Raw genomic sequence first — 22,358 nt, 5'->3', positions numbered from 1 at the left:
ATATCGAACAGCGACAAAATATCGATATATTATTGCAGTATAACGCAACGATCGACACTTACCTTTTAATCGGCTTTATGTTTTCGCGTCCCATAAGCATCAACCGACATCTCAGTACCGCAAGCGATGTAAATAAACTTACGGTGCCCGTGGAAATTTCTACCACACCACAAATTAAGTCGGTATTAACCTTTAGCACGGTTCGCGCGCCTTACGAAGTAAGCCAATGGCACGAATTTGGTTAATTGCTTTTTATTTAACTCTTTCGTTTACGTTTTTTTTTTCTCCTCTCTTTTTCGGTTGTAACTTTTTTTTATACACCATGCTGTAATTTAATCGTCAGTGCCTAAATATGCGGTGAAAAAATGCAGTCATTGTACTCAAATAAGAACCGTTATTCAAGGTGATGCTTGGCTACTCTCTCGTACGTGGTATCGATCTGTAAAGATAGTGTATCGTACGTTTAGTAGGTGGACTCGAGAGAGAGTTATTTTGACTGTATCGCTTGTCGAAGAAAGGATAACGATAATCGTCTGTGGCTAGTACATACATTCGTACTTCATACGCGGAGGCGGAAAGTGATTAAGATGAAAATCGGCGAACCGTGTTCCTGCAGGCCAATCGAAGCGAGGATCCTTACCGGAACTTTGCTCTCTTAGATCGCATCCGGCGTTTGGAATGAAATGGTGTACTTTCGCTGCCACGCTTATACTCCCTGGTTCGCAGGGGCAAAGCCTTGGAGTGAAACCGATTGTTCCGTCGTCTGTGAAAATCCATTGTCCTTGTATATATATAGGGTTCGTTTTCCTCAAAGAATGAGCAGTGCTTATTGTGACTCTGAGAAAACTAGGCTACAAAAATTTTGGTCGGAGCGTAGAGCTGAGGCTCACTCTGAACTGCAACGATCGTAAAGATCGGTTGAAAAATTATGCAGCAGTTCAATCTGTTTAACCTGTATGATAATTAGAATTCCACGAAAGATCATTGATTCGAAATCAGACAAACAGCCCCTAACTTTATCATGAAGTTGTCGCTGCTGTGTATTTGTGTAATAATTTCAAAAAGTGTTTCGGTAATAATGGAGCCGAAAGCGGAGTCCAAGTTGGTCGTCGATGAGCCAGGGACGTTTGGTGAAACTTTGGGAAGTTGTCTGGCTGACAAAATCGGCACCATGGAATGCGTTAATCGCGGGGTTCTTAGCACCCTTCAGTCCATCAACGAACAGGATGAGATTAAAGTCGACAACTTCTACTTGGAACGAGTCACTGGTCAGAATCGGGACTTGCTGGACTTAGATTATGATCCCAAGGACTTTGGGAATATACTGAAGGCGGGTGCGAGGTTGATGGAACAACGGGGGTTAAAATGGGATCTTGCAACCTTGTATCCAGGCCTGGTTATGCAGGTCGGACCAATGATCAATGGTCAGGGTGTTCTTGAGTTTGTTCTGGATGAACGGACTGAGTCATACTCCGAAAGAAGACTTGGCACAGGTGAGCATAGCGTGATCTAAGATGAATGAGCCGTACTGTTCGGATAAAAAGTTAGAAGGAAAAACAAATCGATTCAAAATATCTTCTGCAATGTTCTTTGTCCCAATGATGATGAATACGAACAGAACAATATCCCTATCATGGAATAAAAGTTAGTCCTAGCAAATTCAAATGACACGAGCTACAAGATATCAATGATTTGAGTGAAAGGTTTCATAAATAAAATGTTTAAAATGGTCAAACTTCAGTGTTTTTGGTAAGATTTTAAAATTTTTGCGTTATCTCTGCTCATGGAACCCCGTCTCTCTTCCTCACCCCATAGATTTTCTGGAAAAAAATTCAAGAAATTTCACCTTAGAGTATAGTTTTACCTACGCAAATTTATTTTCATCCATTTTGGACGTATTTATTTACTAAATATTTTCAGGTGACCTCTGAAAATATCCACGGTGTTCAAAATATGAAAAACTATTACGATCGGATGAATAGCACCAGAGCTTAATAATTTTAAACGGTCTAATTACAAATCCTTTTATTAAATTGTTCATATTTTAACTTGTGATGTTCGATGTTCCTTAGATTCCTTTCTACTATATAGTAGGGATGTGGTTTCATTTGATTTAACCATCACACGCACAAATAACATTGCTGGTAATTTTTCAAACCCGTTTTTTATTCCTAACTTTGATCGGTACGGTCCATAAACTCCAAGTAATCTTGAACATCGTCAGTCGTTGAAATCAAAGTATATTTCACTTAATTTCATGTAGAACAGCAGGAATAGTTCTACATCAAACAAAGTGCAAAATTGGCTACAAGATTTTCAATTCCATTTCTTTGGACCTATTCAATTCTGTTTGTACTGAGGTCGTGAACGTGAGGTACATGTCGCTATGGTATTTTTACGGGGCGCAGAAGCATCGGAGGTGGGCCAAAGATCTGAAATCGTGAAATCGTCGCGCCACTTCTTTCAGTGATCTGCCACTAAGACACAGCACGGCACAACTGTTTTACCGACGGTCGATTACTTCGGACGTTATTCTATGTTAACAGCCAAGTTATGGTAAAGAGCCATGAAAGTTTCCAAACTGCGACTTAGTTTCGAGTGCTTCACGGGCGGCGCTATAATGTGGGAACTTCCATTGAGTTTATAAGATCCGAGCGTGTCCACGTAACAATGTAAACGAACAAAAACCTTATTAGTGATATTTCCATCGATTTTTTTGAAAACTTTTATGGTCTGAAGAAGGACAATGTATTATCATTCTGGAATCCGTAGACTGTGAACATTTTTGCAAGTGAATTACGATTTCTTGACAAAAGAAACTCTAAAAAATGTCTTTGAATATGCGAGAACTACTATTTACATCTTCAATTTGATATACATGATGTTAAAGGTTTTGAAAAGATTTATTTTATTTTTGCATAAACGTAAGGTATACTATAAAAAAGGTTCAGAAGCGTTAAGTATTGTTGTGACTGGTCCAAAAGTAGAATAATGTAAAAATCTTGAACATAAGATTCACAAAAATCGTATGTTTTTACGTATTGAATATACCAAAAGTTGCTATTTAAAGTGTAATAACTATTATCGAAATAAAGAGAAGTTTAATGTATAACTAGGTCTTTAAATAGTTTTTTCTACGCGTTTCAAAAATTCTAAATGAGTTGCCATTTTCCTTAATGGTAGTCAAGTTATTGACTATGAATGTCACTGATATTGAATATTTGGTTCATCATAAATCAACGTAATTTTTTTAACTGAATACAAACAGAAACTTTCTGGATTCAGAGAAGCGATTAGAGACATGGGCAGATGTTTAATCTCGATTCAATTTATTTTAGGAAGTCTGCAGTTAGAGATAAGAAGATTTCATAGAAAAATAGTAAATTGACAATTGTCAAATATCGAATAGGATCGTTTTTCTTCGTAGATAACTTTATGATCAAACGATTCTTCTCACGGAATTCTGTTTATTATAACCATTCTAGATTAAATGATGAAAAAATCTCGCATAGTTGAGGTGACGTTTGCAAAGGCTATCCTAAAAGTATCACGCGACTGTTATGTAAAATCTTGGAGTGTACTGCGAAAATATACTGGCAATAGGTATAAGAACAAAAGTTTATTGGCTTGTAGTCAATTATATATTTTTTTTCATACTCTGGATAAATTAAATATATGCACTTGATAAATATGCTTTTTTAAAATGACGTCCTTTTTATACAAGCTTTTCATTTTAAAGTACATACAACCAAGTAGAAATTAATTTTTTCATCAACTCAAACCGATGTTGTTTTTCAGGTCAAGCGATAGTGAGGAATCTCATACTGCCATTTCTTCTGGGATTCAAGTTCAACCTTGTGTCTTTAATACCACTTTTATTTGGGGTCCTTCTGCTCGTCGCCAAGAAAGTTTTTGTACTGGCAAAAATTGCAATTTTCCTTAGTGGTATTTTCGGATGGAATTCCCTGTATGGGAGTGGACAACAAGGGCCGCAACACGGTGGGGGATACGGTTTTGGATCGGATTATTACAACCACGTACCAAACTACAATTATAAGGAGTATACCACGATCCCCGATTACAATCCGTTTCAGCACGTAATCAGAGAGACACTTAACGTATACAAGAGGGACAGAGCATCCCAAAATTTGGATGAGAGTAGAAACTTTGCATGGGGTAGAGATCAATAGTAACTAATAATTAATAATAAGTATTTCTATAAGGCATCTTATTTTGTAATTTTGTACAGAACGATTTCACTAATATTTGAATAAAAGTTTCGAATGAGAAGCGCACGATTTACCGGGAATGCAGTTTTGTCTGTCACTATTTTCGCTGAATGTTTACACCTTGGAAGTATTTTATACACGGCTCACAAAAATTAGCGGATACATTTTTACACAAAAGATTGTATCATTTCAAGGCTGTCTAACTTCGCTCCTACAGAATGTAAAATATTATTTGACAAAGGGTTTCAGGTCCAGAAATATCAGTCACAAAATGCTTTTTGCATATTTAGTCTGAATTATCAATTTTTTCTAAACCTATGCTCATTTGTCGTCTGCGTCAGAAAGACTCGCGGTTCAAGACTTATTTACAAAATCCATCTCTGATGTTTCTTAGCATGTTTACTTTAATCAAGGTTCTCAGATAACTTTTGGTCATTGAAGAGTGAGTGAAAAATAAATTAAAGTCCTCCGAAAAAATACTTGACACTCGAAATTAGCTATTCCAGCAACGAAGGAAATTAATTATTATTCTTCCTTGTGCAGTACTTCAAAGTAGGAGCTCACTTTACAAATTTGACATACCCAATATGTCGTTTAAACTAAGATTCATAAAATATATGTCCAATAATGTTGACCAGATCTGAAAAAAACACTTCACAACTGATAATATAAAGTTCAAAATTTGATTTAATATATTATATATATTAAGTATATTTTTGATATGCTAAGCAATTTTGGAATGATCCATGTTTTCAAGTAAAAGTGGGTGGCTCATTAATTTTTTGGAGCAATGTAGTTGAAACAATAAAACAGTCAGTTGAGTAAATGAACAATAATTTACAGAACATTTAGTGGATATAGTTACTTTACTTATGTTATTGCTTATTTCTCACTAGCATGCGTATTCGTGTACCGACTGCATGTCATGTAGTTCTCACGGACCGTATACCATTTTTTCAACTGTTTCCAGCAAACAATCGTATTGTAGTGTTAGAATTGTAATGCTGGCAATTATCAGATATAGTGTGAACTTGCGAACATTGGCAAATTTACATCAACCATTCACTTGAGCTATATTTTTATGTATAACGATTCGTTGTAGTCTCCAAGTTAATGCAGCATACGCGGATTTACTAAAATGAGAAAAGATTCTGTTAGCGTACATTTCAATTATCAATTATTATAGGATTAGTTGACCATCTACCCGAATTTTCTGCTGAGCTCTTCTTGCAGCCCACTGCAGCGTGCTGTATGTGCTTTACAGTATAAGCGTCTTTCACGTACTATTTTTCGGACGAGGTCACATGTACACGCCATCTAGTTAACTGTATTCTGAAAGGAGCTGTCCTTCCGCAATTGTTGCCGCGAAAATGTAACAACTCCATGAGTGCTTCCGTTACAGTCTCCTTGAAAATTTTCGATCTACTTGTTCGCCGTACGGGTTACCCTTTCATTTTAATTAACTTCTGCACCTTCTGTGCAACGGCTTTTTAAGGCTCGTTTGGCAACCGGGTCACGAGAATATTTTTCCAAAGGACTGTACTGCTATGTTTTGGTTCAGAAGATTTTTGCTAGAGCGTTAAAGACATGTGTATCAGATGTGAGCATGTAATACAACGAATGGGTATATAAGATTCTTTCGATAGACCCAGCATGTCAGTCACGTTGCAGAGCCGTCATAAACATCAACACAACGGACAAAAATCTCATCGCAGTGATTTACTCGTGTGAATTATTACAGTGTCTTCGCAGTCCGTATTCGATCCGAACTAACAACACTGACATTTCAGTCTTATATGTGAATCGGTTCTGAAACTTGTACATTTTTGTGTCAATTTATTTCGGCCAAATAGCAATGATGCAGAGGCACGCCGTCGTTTTCACACTGATTATCATGCTTGCGAGTTTTTCGCGTCTCTCGCTTGCCGCTCAGAACGAATACACTCAGCTGTTTGGCAAATGTGCCGAAGAGAAGAATACCTTCGACTGTCTCAAACGGAAGGCACTTAATATTCTCGATTCTGCGGTGAAGGAAGACTCAGTTTACACTTTGAATGATTTGATCTCGATAAAGAGGGATCCAAAGTTCGTCGTGATATCGGATGACTCGCGAAGCTTGGAGAACGACACGCTGGACGATCAGCTTGAGAGGAAATTTTACGAGTACCTTTCCTCGCGAAGCATTCAGTTCACTATTCCCGGAAACATAATTGAAGGTGAAGCAAAATTCTCTTCTTCCACTAACATCATAATAACAAGAATACGCGGGTTCGATCAAGTCCAATCACGAATTCGTTGCACCCTTTTTCGTTTCAGGTCGTAAGAAGAAGGACAAATATGGTGGTATGCTCATGATGGGTGGACTGGCAATGGCTGGTAAGATCTCAAGTGGAATAAAAATCATTTAACCGAAAATCGATACGATGTTTACCCGGATGCGTGCAGTAAGCATCTTTCTAAATTCCCGTTCAAACGTAACGATCCGTCCGTTTCAGGTATGATGGCGCAGCTGGCAATGGGCAAGATCGCATTTCTTGCGGGAACCGCACTTTTGACGGCGAAAATCGCCCTCGTAATCAGCGCCATAATTGGCCTGAAAAAGTTGGCCAGCGGCGGAGGCGGCGGACACGAAGTTATCTACGCAACAGCTACGGAACACCATGGAGGTGGGGGTGGAGGTGGTGGATCCTATGGCGGGGGCTGGCAACGATCCTTTGGAGGACCCAATCTGACCGGAAACAGCGCTATGTACCCAGTGTACACGGGTGCGGTAAACGGCGGACAAGATTTGGCCTACAGTGGCCAAAGGTCTCAGAGTTGAAGTAACTCTAAATCCGTGTAGTATGTACGACGATACATCTTCGTTTACATTTTTGACGAACGTACAGCAGGAATAATGCATAATGTTAGTGGAAAGCAAGGCTATAGTTTCGATGAAATACGAAACGTTCTATTGCTAAGTGATATACGTAGATTATAAGCGGTAAACTGTTACGCCTAATTTAATATTTATTATTTTAGTAATTTATTTCTATGGGTGCATATGTCAAGTTTTGTATGTTCACGCCTGTTTGAGTGACCTGAAAATCATTCGTTTGAAATCCTAGATTACACTATTCTGAATCAAGTGGATTCTCATGTCCCCTGTTTTATCAAGTCACGTGCGGTCTTTGTTTCATAAAGTGTTTTAATACATATAAACATAATGGCCTTAAATCACATCATTTCTCCCATTTCGCTAAACAGTTCGTTGGGTATAATCAGCGTCAGTGATGAAAGTGGTTATTTGATGTCGCCAAGGTTTTTTATAGCTTTAACTAAATTGCGCGACACTACAAAACGTACTACTTTCTTGGATGATCTCGTATTCTGGAAAGCACTGTGCAGTAATTTGTAATAAAATTGGTGTATAGTACTTTTTAATACATTCCGATACACTGAAAACTTATGTATTATATAAAAATGTAATGGTTACTGGCAGCTATTGAACAATAAACTCTGTGAAATTTCACCCAAAATGTGATGTATGGTACTTGAATATCATATTAATTCCTCCAAGCGTGGGTTTTTATAATTAAATAGCACTGTCACCACTTGTGGGTTACACATAGTAAATATTAGTGCATTCCATGTCTACTTCATTACTGTCTAACGACCTGACTTTTGCGTCTTTGATCCATTTCAAACGTCTGTCAGATTGTTTTGCAAAACGCTATTCGCTTTTATTTCGTTAAAGCAGATGAAGTTTTTCCACGTCTCAAGAAAATTTCAAAAATTTCGATGTTAAATAAAACGAATCCTGAGACTCTTTCAAAACTGGGACCAATATTTATTCGAAGCCTGACTTACTGGTAGTCGACCACTGTGCAAAAAAGTGGTCGGTAACACAGTGGTTTTACACCATTGAGTCAGTAATTGACCACAATTTTTTTATCGCGGAAATTAGTTCCTTGTTTACTTGTTCAAAAGTTGATTGCGTTAAGAAATCGTAGACATAAACTAACAAAACAACGTACTTGATTAGGTTAAGAAATTGGTGGTAACGAAAATTGACGTAAGAAGTGAAATAATTGGATAAGGTGGGAAATTTTTTCGTTATTTAGGAAGTTTTACCGGATACGAGTGTACACTCATTTATTATTGGCGGTGAATACTTAAAAAATACTCTTTGTCAACTACTCATTCCTTCTCGGAAAAACACTTCCATAATTCGGCGCGATTCCCAGTTTCTAAAGCGCAAGTTCATTCCACATTCTGATACCAATTTCGAGGTATGTCCGTGAAGCTCAAAGAAGCTTTAAGGTCCGAATTATATATAATTTGTACGTTTCAAATATTAGCTGAAAGGTCTTAAACGTCTTATGGAGCTAACGGGACAAGGAACTCATTTGTGTTAATTTTTTGTTCACCCAACCTGCTGCAGGGAGTGCGGCATAAGCCTATGGTTAAGAATTTGTATTAATGACGTACGTAATTCAACCTGCAGCACAAATGCAATTATATTGTGAGCTCATTACAAATATACGATACGCAGTGAAAATTCGACTGGATAACAAATAATTACCTCTTATCAGTAATTGTCTTAACGAATTGATTTTGCTTTCTGTGCGAATATTTCGAGACAGTTGAATTTTGGTGAATTATTTCGTTCGCAGGTACGACTAATATTGTCAAGTTGGCTAATGTACCAATAGATGTTTAGCTTTTACGAAAAATCGCATCGTTTTTATTTCGCATTCAGAGACTTTAGTCGTGTTCTTATACTGTTTATCAAAACTCAACAATTAGCAGGTGTTTTAGAACCTCAATTACCTAAATATGAATAAAAACCTTACTGTATATGAGTTTGAATGAAAACATTGTTTTGCCGAAGTCAAGTTGAGAATTTGCTCAACGATTGCACCTGACTTCATCCTCACGAAAATATTTATGATTGCGTGAGACGACTCGACTTCTGTTTAAATGCATATAATTGATATACGTATTGAACACGGTTAAAAAAATTTGCACATCTTCGACTTTGCTACAGCAATAAAATACGATGATGATGTGAATGAACAGGTGAATAATAACTTTCAGACTTACAGATGACGGTTTAGTATGTTCTTCATCGAAAAAATTCATGAATTTTCACTCGCGAATAAATATGATATGGTTTCTCAAAAAAACAATAGTAAAAATAGTTACGATTGAAAGGTGAAACGAGTTTCTATGAGTGCGCCGCACACTGGACTGCCAGAAATTTCAGGATGCTGCTTTGCAGAAAGCTCCGGAGCGTTCTCGTATTTTGCTATCTGTACTAATGAAGGGGAATATTTTCTTTTTTGTCATTCTCGCTGTTACTTCTCAAAATTCAGAGATTACCTAATCGGTAAGAATATACAGTGAATTAGTATACACATTCAAGTTGAAGTATCGAACGGGAGAAACGGATTTGCGAGCAAAATCCAATCTTTCAGCTTACAATAAAGTAATGTTACGAAAAGGGACTTATCTACGATTTTTTTTCATAAAACAAGTTCAATACTTTACCGAAAACTTACGTTAGTGAGTTTATTTCAATATTTATCCTTTACGAAGTGAATAGTTGGAAGCGAACGTTCTTGCATAAATTGAATGAAAATATATCCTCACAATTGGTGTGAGGAAGCTGCCTCTGAATGTTTTCTTGTTTGATACACTGTAAAATGGACTCAATAACTTCATTCGAGCCGATACTTTATGAAACAGGTCACATGGTCGCTTCAAACGCAAACCATCAGACTACTGAATAATTTTCGATTCGCATTCGTGCAAAGTTTAAAATTTTGGCAGCAATGTAACTGCGGAATAATCGACGATTGATTTCGCGTTATCGATACATTACGGCAAGGTTTCAGCAATGTAGCTCTTTTATTTAAAGGAGTTTTAAGGGGTTGCATTTCTTGTTTATGGGATAATATATCTGAATTGAAAAAGGGATAAAATTATTGATCTGAAAAGTAGGTATATTCGAATATGAATTAAATATCATGTCGAAGTGTGATATCAAGTAACTAACTAGCGTGTGGCAATCATATGTAATGAAGAGTGTGATCGAATCATGTAATTGCGACTTCCTTCTTACAGAATATGTGTACACATGATCAGTGTGATCATCCTCAGCTCTCCTATCTTATATATGACAAAACAATAGATTAATCTTCTACATATCAATGTAAAATTTTTTTTAAAAAGCCTTTTTCTCTCAACAATAATTGTACCTACATCGATATAAATATAAATATGAGTTAATATCAGCAACAAACTGGTGGCTCAAACGAATTTCGTAAACAACGATCTCCTCAGTTGTGACGGGGAAAACTCTCTATCGTTGTTATCGAACGTTTTTTTCTCCAATTCCGTAATATCATTCGTGTTTTTTGTCCCGAAACCAAAACGATCGGGTTCGGAATTCCCGCTTTGACCCTGATCTGCCGTGTGCTTGTACAAAATATATTTTTCACCCTCATAATTCAGGGCGCCACTATTCGGGCTGCTTGAAACACTCGAAAGGCCGACATTGGGATGCTTGTTTGACAATTCAAATCTCCAGGCATCTGATGGCCCAGTTATTTCACCAGACGGTTCCGGTTCCGGGTTTCTGTTCAGCCTGGTTCTGGCGATGCTTCGCTTGCGGTAATGACCTTCGTATCCTCCGCCTCCGCCGCCGCCTCCGCCGCCGTGACTTCCACCTCCGTATTCGTGGCTTGAGCTGTGCGTCTGCACGTAGGTGTGTTGAGGGTGCTTGATTATCTCGTACGAAGTTTTTCCACCACTTCCTTCTGAAGAGGTTAAGGTTTCGTTAATTACATTTGGTCTTGACCCTCGAAATCGACAAATTAAAGAAAACGGATAAAGGGATGGCCCAAGGTGCGAACAATAATATATACGTGCCTCATAGAACCCGGAAAAATTCAGATCTATTTAAATAAGTCTTGTCATAACAAATCTTAGTTCCGATTGGACGAAATTAGATGTGATTATACCCAATAATGTTATATCAAATATTTTATACATGGTTACATCAGGTAAGGGATATTGTCAGATCCAAATACACATAATATTATGGAATAGGAGATATAATTGGTCCTGGTATTTGTCTCACTAGATACAATCATACCTGGGCCGATCTAATATTACGTGTAATTAGATTTCATCATTTTAAATCGGACCTAACCAGACACAATCTCATATATTGCTAAGTTAGATAATATATCTTGTTTTTTTTAAATATGTCTACCTGTACACATAATCATATGTATAGACATATGATTTCATCTGCTTGGCTATAATCACACTATCTGTCTGTGTCTATTTGATTTAGTCACATTTTATGTTAGGGAAAGTGTCGTCATATCGAAAATACATTTACAGCTAAGAACATTGGGTTTGTCGCTTGCTAAAGTGTACCAGGAGTCGAGCCAAATGTTTTCGAAACGATCTTGAAAATTTCAAGTTACCCAAGAACCCGTCCAAAGGCTGTGACTAAAGTATAATTAAATCTTGTCAGATGTAATATTTAGTACATGTTAAGATGAAATAAATTGCAGTTCGGTCAAATAAGTTAGATTATACCTTGTTGGATCAGGTTAGATAAAGATCAAATTTAGATCTGATTATGTGTAACGGCTCAGGTGTAACTCGATCTCATTAGATCAAATTAGATATATTCATTCTTTCCCGGGAAGACTGAAATCAGATGCAAGGGATAGAAATTTCTGCAACTATGGTTCATGCTTACCAAGCAGCTTCTTCAGCGCTATAACCGAAGCAATGGTTAGAGCTACCTTAGCAACTATCAAGGCTTTGCCAGCGAGCGCCGCGATCGCCTGCATCCCCATCCAAATCATGGCACCCTTAGCAGCTGCAGCAATCATCAGCATTCCGCCGTAGCCTTTATCCTTTTTCCCGCGGGCTAAAAGAAATTGGCAAACCTTATTCATTGCAAGTCCTTTTATTGTTCCCAATGGCTGTAGTGATTTAAATCGTAAACTTACCTTCATGTAGATTGAACTCATAGAGTTTTGGTATGTTCACTTCGACACTGTGGGTAGTAAAGAACGTCCAAATCTTGTTCCAGATTTGATCACTCCAAGCTGTGCTCTCCGGATCAGTTGATTCTGCATGATTGGTGCTTCTGGCGAAGTTTTCGTCTCGTACGAATTTAAATCCTTCGAGAATCTCCAGGCTCTTTGCCTGTGTGATGCGGCTTGCAAAGTTGAGTACCTTCTGCTGCAAGCAGCCGAGTGAATCATTTTTGTCGATACAATTTTCAAACACTCTCAATACTACGGTCCAACTGGATCCTGACGTCGTGTTCGAGGCTTCCACTTTGGCCCAAACGAGTAGCAGAATAACGAACACTCCTCTATCCATTTTACTAAAATTAAAGAAATCTTTGTCTTCTAAGTTGCGAGACCCGCTGACTGACTGACCAGTCAATAAAAAGTTAACCTGTTTTATAGCTGAGAAAATAATTAAACATATATATAGAGTAGCGTGGAGCATACAGAGCGTGAACATGGCATGTAGACGTTAGATGCGTATGACAACTGTCTATTAATTAGTCGGTAAGTATTTGCTTTACAAAACTCTTATTACCTTTTGGAATTTATCAAATGCTAGCTGCGTAAGGATTGTTTAGATACGCACAGTTGGCCGTACGAATTGGGAATGGAAACTAATCGCAAATAAATTTCAGAAGCTGGATTGCTGTGTGCGTATCCCTAAGACAGATTGTTCAAGTCTACGGCAAAGAACCGTTGCACTGATAGGCTGTGGTTGCTATCCAGTTTTTATGGCTATTTTAAGGAGAGCAAACGCACATACGACAGTTATGTAACCAGATTATTGTATACATGTATACATGAATAAGTGCATGTTCTTGATTTTTATAAACTAGGGTATATTGCTCTATCGATGCGCAGCGTTGCACAAGTAAGGTTCTGCACTCGATTTTTCCGCAGGTAAATAACACACCATCTGGTAAAGCGCAGCGTTACTGCACACGGCCGCTCATTTTCTCGTTTTTTTATTCATGCACCGAGAAACCGTTTGCACGGCGATGACGGAACGTGTAACACGATTTTAAATTTTCAGACTCACACTAATGAAGAGAATTTTTCAAATTCCGGTGACATGAATACTTTATTTGTTCAATTTGAATGCATATTATTCAATTGAATGTTATGCGAATGAGTTTTCTATAGGTTTTCTGTGGAATTTTTTTTCACGTCTCTAGATTGCTCACAGTGTTTTACGCAATCAAATGAAAAAATGTAGTTACAAATTGAATTGAAAATTGATTGGTGAACTTAATTTAATGGGCTAGATCGCACACCATATTCGTATCAGGTGAATCAATCGCACAATTTCAAATACACTGAAGATGATATGACTTCGGTTCCGATTTATAGTTTCTTGAGAAAATTACTGATTTTTCTAATCGTTCATGTAAGATCATTAATTATGCGTGGTAACCAAGACTCATTCATGACTCACTACTACCGACAGCAGGCGCGTAACCTCGACAACGGTATAATGAGCTTTTTTTATATTTTCTTCTTCATTGTTTTTCTTTGTGAGAAGTGCATCGTTGTGAAAAATTCTTCAACGAGAGAATTCATTCAACTTATCTCACGTGTATGCGTGAGTATAAATTCAGGTGAACTATTTAAAATCCAATAGCTTTGTCGAACCTTAAACCGAACGGATTTGCATAGTAATTTAATGTTAATTTTCAAATTATTCGAACTATTCTTGATTTCAGTGAATCCACAAAGGCTCACAAGGGTTGTTCAAATAACAATCTACCGATTGTTATATTTTTAGAAACATGCGGATATTTGATTTTTGTCTATCATTGATTTTAATGAGCCTCGTCAAAATTCTGACACCTTGAGTAAGCCAGTTCACCGTAGAATTTACACTAGGTCAATCAAGAAGACTGTCTGACATTACGCTCGAACCAAATGATAGTGCCAAATAAATAACACGAAGTCGGATCAGCCCAAAAATGGGACGTTTTCAACTTAAACGGTAACCGAGTATACCGTGAATATTTTACATATATATCTACACTCACTGACCGATACTTCGATAAGACCCTATTTTTTGGTTTGTCCTAAACGCGAAAGGTAAAAATATGTCCAAATCAGCAAGCGTCGTTCTTCAGCTGGAACAAATACTTTTCTTCTCGTTAAGTGATTTTCAAAAAGCTTAGTACTGGAATGTCCAAATAGGAAAATAGATCAGAATATCATGCTGTATCGAAAAGCACTATCCTAGTTTCTCTTGAGGAACAGTAACATACTGTCGATGCAGGTAAATACGTATTTTCAATATATTTATAATATGCCTATAGTCGATGTATGCTTTAATGTAAATATCCCCAGAAATACCTATATTGATGCTATGTAATGATAAAAAAAAATGTCTATTATTTGTGTTTCATATTTAACCACAAGGCACATACGGAATATACATCTGCAATTTAAGGTTGTATTTAAAAAGGTCATTTTTGAATTTCAACCGAATCGCCCCTCGAATCGGCTCCAGATAATTCAAAAATAATTCCCCAATTTTTCAGATTTTCATGTCAACACTAACCCGTGCCCCACACAGGGTGGATTTCATTCTTCCCTTTCATGGACACGTCAAATCTTCCGAACGGATTTAGATGAAATTTGGTATAGGAGCATTTCTTGGATTACTGATTACGAATCTAAACTTAAAATTTGAAAATTCGAAATAGCGAATCCAATATGATGGAGCGAAATCCAAAAAGTTATTTTGATTTTGATAAAACTTGGTACTTGGGAGTCTTCGAGGTCGCTGATTACGAATCCGAACTCAAAATCATAAAATTCAAAATGTTCGATGCAATATGGCAATATCGAGTGACTTTTTGGGGTTTTGGTCCACCATATTGGATGTGGCACTTTGAATTTTCAAATTTTTAATTCAGGTTCGTAATCAGCGACCCAAAAAACCCCCCTATACCAGTTTTCATACAAATGAATGGTGTGGATTTGATGTGCCGCTGAAAGGATTGAATGGGGAAATCCATCCTCTTTGGGGCACGGGTTAGAATTGGGATAAAAATCTGGAAAAATTAGGGAATCGTTTTCGAACTACGTGGAGCCGATTTGGGGGTCAAAATTAAAAAATAATGTTTTGGAGGACCATCCTAATATACATTATATTGCAATGATTTTATATTTTACTATTGAAATTATACTGTTGAACGAATGCTCGCGGTATTTATTGTGCGCGACTTCATATAGTAAGATCAAAGTGGAGAAAAGGGTCAAATATGTTAATTATCTCGAGATCTGAAGCATCTGCCAACTTCACCTTCTCTTTTTGTGTGCCACTGGGCCGCCTCCACATCCTATCCTAACGCCAGCCCGTTTCTACCAGTTGAACTCTGCCATGCACTGAAAAGATGTTGCTTTATTACGGTATATAACTATATACCTATAAGTATACGGCATTGAACTTTGCAGGAATAGAAGGCTGAATTCTAGCTTAAGGTATATATGTAATAGCGACTGACTTCGTGGTTCGTTTGGACTACTTCCTTTACTTTCGATGAGTCATCAAATATACCTTTGTTCTTTTTCGGTCATCTTTTCCATAATTGCAGCATTAGTGGGACTCACGACTTAAGATCATAAACATGAATTATGCTTTTCACTTGTAGCGCAAACTAATTTCCGTTTCATTCGGCAGTGTATCATATCTTTTGCGTAATTCATCGGACTGAAATATTAGACGAAAAGAAGCTACACACAGAAGCTTTTTGAAAATTTTAACCGTAGCGGAATATTTTTAAGAAAAATCTTTCCGTTCCTTAAGTTATTAGAAAATAATTTTCTGTACAGTTCACATTTTCTAAAATGAGTTGAAGTAACTTTAAGCTCGTTTTTTTATCTTTACCATACGAACTAACAGTATCTAGCAAAGGCTTAATCTACTATAACGTTCAATCAAGTTATTCTCATTTCATGTGCAAATATCTGTGATTGCATAATTGATACATAGTAAGCAGACAGTCAGGACCGTATGTTACTTCAGCAAACTGCAAGAACGCGCGAAAACCAGACCTGTTTCGCGTGACATTGCGATAAGATACCGGATCATGATCACAATTCTTACCTTACTGAATTATAAGATTCCCATATCACATTTTATAAGTGAAAGGTTCATCCAAATACCCGCTAGTCAAGTACGGCAGAGACTTTGTCTCTTTCAAATTTTCTACTACTTATTAATATATCTATGTACATTATTAGATATACGAACCTAAGAGCTACTTGACATAGTTCCGGGTTTCACAAATAGGTATGTTGGTTCGTAAACGAAGAGTGGGAATGAAGATTTTTCCGCGTCGTACAAGTACGAGTGCGTTCGTTTTGTGACTGGAATACTGGTTTCGTTTGAGAGCATTACAGATGGTGCTGTAGCCTCGATTGGATGTCATCTGGTCAACGACACTCAAGTCACACGGAAGCGTTTTCTGTTTTGACCACTCGGACTTCGGCACACATATTTGTATTTGCCAAGCGTAGAATAGCATCATCTACCACAATATGGAGTTGAGGAAAGAAGCTTTTCGAAATGGTTTTCAAGTCACACAGATACGAATGATTTATAATCAATCAAACTAGACCATATCGGTTTTACAATGAGAGCAGCTCATGCGACACGATGAGCACGATGTACACGATAATCGGGCACGGCACATTAGATCTCAATTTTTCTAGGTTAAAGATTTCAAACTCGAGTGGTAGGCAGTGCTTCCCCCGAGTTTAGCAGTCTTCGGTGTACAGCATGCAGATATGATATTGTCCAATGAACCAAGTCGATCCTCAGCCAAGCCAGGTCATAACATATCCTTGAAAGGTAGTGCGAGCTAAATGTTCGACTGGGAAAGTGTTGTCTATTTGGAGGCGGGAATTGTTCAGATCCTTGGTCAAAGTATCATCAGTAGTATCGCAGTGCCTGCAGCGCTGGTGCAGCAGAATGCATTAGAAGGCGCATCTACGTCCGCAGATCTGTGTCGTTGAATGGCGACGGGTGTCAAAAAATTCCGTTGTCCTAAGAAACCGGCCTCTTTTCCGCCGAAGGCGCGGAATAATGGCACATGTGACCCTACGCGAATATGTTCCTGACCTGGCCTGGAATTACTGTATACATTGCACAGCGTTGACGCTAGATGAGTTTTATAACGATGGTCCCGTGGGAAACGGCTGGAATGATTCACCTCAATCATCGCGTACTCGCTCCCGTGGCTAATTTTAAACAGAGGATATTAACTACTGTGGTAATGGGTTTGTTAACGTACCCTCGTGCTCCCTGCTAATCCACATATATACGCATACAATGACCCAACTTTCAAGTGAAATCCGTCACAATTTTCAACTACAGATTCTTCGTGTACCTTGTTGAATACATATGCGGTAAATTCGGCAACCCGCGAGTTAGAAATTCTTCTCATGGGGATAAGACAAGCCGCCTATGTATGCGGATAATTATCGGTAATAAAGATTTGATACGGAATGATCCTCGCCACGCAGCTTTACCAATTCTAACGTGACATGCATTCATTAATTGAAGCGATACATAAGTATGAACCGATAGATCCGATCGATGTTTTCACTTACCCGTTAGAATACGTCGATCCGTTATATGACAATTATTTACCCCTTGACCCGGAAATTGTGCCTACTTACCCGAATGGCCATTTGCCATGTGGGAATGAGTTTTTTTTTTTCATACGGAGTTATATTGTAAGAGGCACTAAAAAGGCTTACGGTCCGCATTGGCGGGTCGGTCGGTGTAAAACGCGAACTCATGTACACCGTCCTTCTCGTCGATCGCACGCTTTCTTTTGTTTACACGAAGAGTACGAGATGAAGGAGCTGCAGGCACAAGCATACGCAAACGTGAATTACCTTCAATGGGTCTCTATGTCAAGAGGGTCCCGAGATTCTCCTTTGGGGTCACATCCCCGCGCACCTCCGCTCGATCATAGAGAGCACGAACGAACTATTATCTCGGCATGGTTTCGAGGCACACAAACACATACATGCCACCCCTCCGACGATCTGACAGTATATATTTCGCCGAACGTCTGCTTAGATTCAGTCGAAGTTGCGATCCCTTTGGTATAGGGTTCCGGTGTTCTCGTCGCTGTACCGAATCTGGATACTGGATACATATACTCGTTCAACGACAAATTTCTGCCCAGCCAAGTGCATAAAAAGTCAGTTATTGAAGTTATCCCTACTGTGGTCAGCTGGTACTAAACGCTCTGTGTGCCAACGAAGTTTTCACTGTTCAAAGTTTTACCGGTACAAATTTAACTAATTGTGCAATTCAGTTTAAGTGTGGTAGGAGAAAATTGGAATACTGTGATTCGATTTTGTGGAAGTAGTCTTCAAATACGGTCAGAAAATGACCTTCGCAAAAAGCTTCGGTTTTCTTTTGGTGTTGACGATATCGTCGAAGCTTGCCAGGGCAGCGGATGATTCTGATATCATTGAAAAAGGCTATAGAACCGCCTTTCGTGTGTACGAGGAGTGCCAGCAGCAGGACATCGGTCTCTCGCCATGTTTGAAGAAGAAGGCGATTTCTTTTCTCGATAGATTCGGGAGAATTAACAGCAACATACCGATCATCGAAAACGTTGAATTGATCAAGAACGATCATGTAGATACACAGCGCTACTCTGAACAGGATCTCGAATCTCTAGGCAGAGCCGGATCTTTCAGAGAAGAGACGTTGAACACAATCCTGTTCAACAAGATCACCTCTCTAATGAACGGTTTTGATCTACAAATAAGTCTGCCAAAAATGACGTCTACTGACCTCAAAAGAAGTATCGAAGAAGGTCGTGGTAAAATGAAGAAAATGATGGGCATGATGATGATGGGTATGGGCATGAAGATGATCGCTCTGGTACCACTGGGGATGATGGGCCTGTTCCTGCTGGCGGGAAAAGCTTTCATCATTGCTAAAATAGCTCTGGTCCTCTCCCTCATCATTGCCTTGAAGAAGCTGCTCCAGCAGAAACAAGGAGGTGGAGGAGGAGACATGCACCACGGTGGGGGTTGGCAGAGCAGCGGTGGCGGCGGCGGCGGAGGCTGGGATAGGAGCATGAGGAGTCTGGGTCTAGACGCCGTTGTACCTGTTCCCGAAGGCTTCAAGCAGACGGATGAGAGTTTCGCTCACAGCTTAGCCTACAAAGGACAAATCAACGATTCCCGTTAATTGTGAAAAAGGCGAAAATTACAAGTATAGAAGACAGTTTCTTCCTGAAAAAGATAAACATCCGGCAATTCTGATATCGCGACATAATTTTCAACAAAACTAAAGAGAGATTAGATAGCTGAAGAGATGAGTTTTTTTTATTATGAACGTTACTTATAGATCGTAGCATCTCGTTATACGATTTATAATTAATTACATTTTTTCCAATACATTACTATTTCGAAGATTATTCACTGCTACTTTCAGGCCTGTCGGGAAGAATAGAAATTATGTAAGCAGAGGTTAGGTTGAATTCAACACCTTCATACACTTTGCAGAATTGCGATACTGCTAGTATTGAATTCGCTTTGCCCCTGGCTCACAAAGATCTACTCCACACTTCCCTACATTGCGTTCATGTCACTAATATTTTATTTGCGGGATAGGCGAAGCAGAAAGTCAGATTTAGGTTTTGTTGAAAATAACGAATTATTTATTACAGAGTGTAAGAAATTTTAATGTCATCAGTGTCATGAGATGAAGTAGGTAAGATCTTAATTTAATATAATAAATACCTACCTGATATAAACTATTTCAAAACTACGAACACGTTTAATCTTAATATACGGGGAACAAGCGTGTATTGTAGAAGAATATTTAAATTAGCTAATAAGAGATTAATTATAACTGGATACATCATGAAAAGCCATATCCATTCATACACCTAATCCAGATCGAAACATGTAAAACGCGACAAAACAAATGTACTAATGTTAAGCCAATTAAATTAAACAAATATTTATCATCTAAAATAATATTGAACTTGTTTTATTGTGTAACAGTTGATCTACGCCTGTATGCGTATAGAATATTTTCCCGTTATTTCGCCGCACGATTCAACCTCGCAGATAATACCTCAGGTTGATGCACTTGTTTGCATCAATAAAGTGCTGTCTTAGAGCAGCTTGATGATGGTCAATGATAGCCCGTTTACCCAGACATTTTGCGCTTGATTTATCTGGCTATTCCGAGTATATCGAGCTAACATAAGGTAGGTAGAAATAAGCGTAAATAAAACCTACACATTTGGGTTATCGACAAAATATAATCATTGCCCAGCTGCACGATCGATCATTTCTTGCAAAGTTCTCTCTGCACAATTGAAGATGCTCCAGGTTGAAAGTATACAGTTTCTCTTTGCGTTAGAGCTATCCTTCCTTGGATAGCATGTTTAATCGGTTTTGAGTCCTAGCACGGCGGCGAACAGTGAAAAGAAGAATCCAGCCAAAGCTGTTGTTGAGACCAGCAGTGACATCCCACCCATTAGTATTGGTATCAATGCAGCAAATTTCATTTTGTAAGCCACTAAGAGTGGCATCATGAAATCCTCCATCTTGTCCTTTCTCCTCCTCGACACAACTGCAAGAGAACCCTTAATTGGTTACTTTGGTATAAATATTGTTTAATTAATTCGTAAATCAAGAGAAATGATCGATTGAATTCACCTTCCTCGCTCGAGGTCGAGCCATCAGAGTCAAGAATTTTCGATGGCTGCTTAGAGTTCTTCCTCGTACTAGTCAGCACCTGCAATGACCTCTCGGATCCCTTCTGAATATGATTTCCGACCATACTGTCTGAGATATCTTCTTCATCTGGGGTGTAGGAGAGGCGCACATGCTTCGTAACTTCACTTCGACCTCCGCCATTTGCATTACCGAAATCTACGCTGACGGCTTCGATGCTTCTTGAATACTCGTACACTCGGTGCCTTGGTTCGGACTTCTTCGCCAGATCTTTTGTCTCTGGAAACTTATCAGCATTCGCAGCAAAGGTGGTGCACATAAAAATGATCAAGGTCACTCTTATCTTCATATTTTGTGGCTTCAAATATCTCTGGCTAATTCCAGCTGAGCTTTTACTTCATTACGATGTATCCCATTGCTCCTTTGTCTACTGATGCAGTTGCTGGTTGTGCGTTACTGAACTAAGAGTAAATTGGATTGAGAAAACTTCAAACTTAAAATCAAGTAACCGAAGAATCTGTAGCAACCACGAGATCATACTCGACTGATGGAATACGAATCAAAGTCCGAGTATACTTTCCGTGGCCTTCCGTGTTAGAGAACTGGAAACACCGGAACTCGATTTACGTACGGTAAGGAAAGAACTGACCAGTGTTCACGAACAGCTTGAGTGCATGGTTACGAGTTTGGCGATCGGTTTCGTTAGAAATTACGATACGATATATCGGAGATCCGCAATGAGCGCAGGACGCCGACGAACTAACCAGCCCGAAGCAGTATGGTGCTAGTAGGGGAACAGCAAGACGGGCACGCTTCAGTTGACGGGAAAATATGCGGTCTGTGAAAAAAAAATTACGAAAAGTATATGTCTGTACGACAGGATATCGTAATAGACGGTGGCAGCTTGTCTACCTGGAGGTAATAATGGTGCGGTGCATTTTGGGTTACGGTCACGATGTGATTTGTGCCGTTTCGAAGAACGCCAGCTCGAAGACATGTGCAGAGCTACTCTACTCTTCGTCAAGATGATCTTCTTCTACTGGACGTGACGTTATCTCCGAGAAAGCAGTGTATCGTTCTTCGGATATCTTTTTTCCTGTCCTAATGTTTTTCATGTAGAAATTACCAGATACGAATGAAAACACAGGCATTGCGGTACCTCGCGTAGGCTGCTCCAGTTGGAGGGCAAAATTCAATGGCAAGGAACGACCGATCGATTGATAGTTAATAAGTTTTTGCTCGTTTATCGCATCTTGTGTTTTCTATATTCAAGTCTACCACAACGGTTGGGGGACTTATCTTCATTTTCATCCTTGACATTGAAACAATC

General features: G+C 38.6%; 4 protein-coding genes across 5 annotated transcripts; 3 read left to right on the top strand and 1 right to left on the bottom strand.

Moving 5' to 3' along the window:
- The first annotated feature begins 811 nt into the window (after positions 1-811).
- Positions 812-4,483, top strand: LOC124183991. The gene is made up of 2 exons (XM_046573293.1): positions 812-1,493; positions 3,799-4,483. The coding sequence occupies exons 1-2, from the start codon at positions 1,022-1,024 to the stop codon at positions 4,188-4,190; spliced, it is 864 nt and encodes a 287-aa protein (XP_046429249.1). The 5' UTR covers positions 812-1,021; the 3' UTR covers positions 4,191-4,483.
- A 1,418-nt stretch (positions 4,484-5,901) lies between these two features.
- On the top strand, positions 5,902-7,740 carry LOC124181002. Its single transcript, XM_046567102.1, has 3 exons — positions 5,902-6,445; positions 6,546-6,605; positions 6,725-7,740. Exons 1-3 carry the CDS (start codon positions 6,085-6,087, stop codon positions 7,048-7,050), a joined length of 747 nt encoding a protein of 248 aa, XP_046423058.1. The 5' UTR covers positions 5,902-6,084; the 3' UTR covers positions 7,051-7,740.
- A 10,667-nt stretch (positions 7,741-18,407) lies between these two features.
- LOC124181960 lies at positions 18,408-20,108 on the top strand. The gene has a single exon (XM_046568733.1). It carries the CDS (start codon positions 18,711-18,713, stop codon positions 19,524-19,526), a length of 816 nt encoding a protein of 271 aa, XP_046424689.1. The 5' UTR covers positions 18,408-18,710; the 3' UTR covers positions 19,527-20,108.
- LOC124181968 lies at positions 19,738-21,753 on the bottom strand. 2 transcript variants are annotated; one of them, XM_046568740.1, is made up of 2 exons: positions 21,011-21,753; positions 19,738-20,937 (listed from the first exon to the last, which is right to left on the bottom strand). In XM_046568740.1, exons 1-2 carry the CDS (start codon positions 21,375-21,377, stop codon positions 20,714-20,716), a joined length of 591 nt encoding a protein of 196 aa, XP_046424696.1. In that variant the 5' UTR covers positions 21,378-21,753; the 3' UTR covers positions 19,738-20,713. The 2 variants fall into 2 exon arrangements, with proteins under 2 accessions (XP_046424696.1, XP_046424702.1); XM_046568746.1 differs by having other exon boundaries at positions 19,738-20,924.
- Positions 21,754-22,358: the final 605 nt, after the last annotated feature.

Source organism: Neodiprion fabricii, chromosome 1 (genome assembly GCF_021155785.1).
Source record: "Neodiprion fabricii isolate iyNeoFabr1 chromosome 1, iyNeoFabr1.1, whole genome shotgun sequence".
NCBI classification, from domain to species: Eukaryota; Metazoa; Arthropoda; class Insecta; order Hymenoptera; family Diprionidae; genus Neodiprion; species Neodiprion fabricii.
This window is presented reverse-complemented; position numbering and strand designations above follow the sequence as displayed.

Coding starts and splice junctions, on each gene's coding strand:
- LOC124181002 (XM_046567102.1), top strand. CDS start 6,085: ATGATGCAGAGGCACGCCGTCGTTTTCACACTGATTATCATGCTTGCG. Junction 6,446..6,545: donor TCCCGGAAACATAATTGAAG/GTGAAGCAAAAT, acceptor TTTTCGTTTCAG/GTCGTAAGAAGAAGGACAAA. Junction 6,606..6,724: donor GGGTGGACTGGCAATGGCTG/GTAAGATCTCAA, acceptor CGTCCGTTTCAG/GTATGATGGCGCAGCTGGCA.
- LOC124181960 (XM_046568733.1), top strand. CDS start 18,711: ATGACCTTCGCAAAAAGCTTCGGTTTTCTTTTGGTGTTGACGATATCG.
- LOC124181968 (XM_046568740.1), bottom strand. CDS start 21,377: ATGAAGATAAGAGTGACCTTGATCATTTTTATGTGCACCACCTTTGCT. Junction 20,938..21,010: donor CTCGACCTCGAGCGAGGAAG/GTGAATTCAATC, acceptor TAACCAATTAAG/GGTTCTCTTGCAGTTGTGTC.
- LOC124183991 (XM_046573293.1), top strand. CDS start 1,022: ATGAAGTTGTCGCTGCTGTGTATTTGTGTAATAATTTCAAAAAGTGTT. Junction 1,494..3,798: donor CGAAAGAAGACTTGGCACAG/GTGAGCATAGCG, acceptor GTTGTTTTTCAG/GTCAAGCGATAGTGAGGAAT.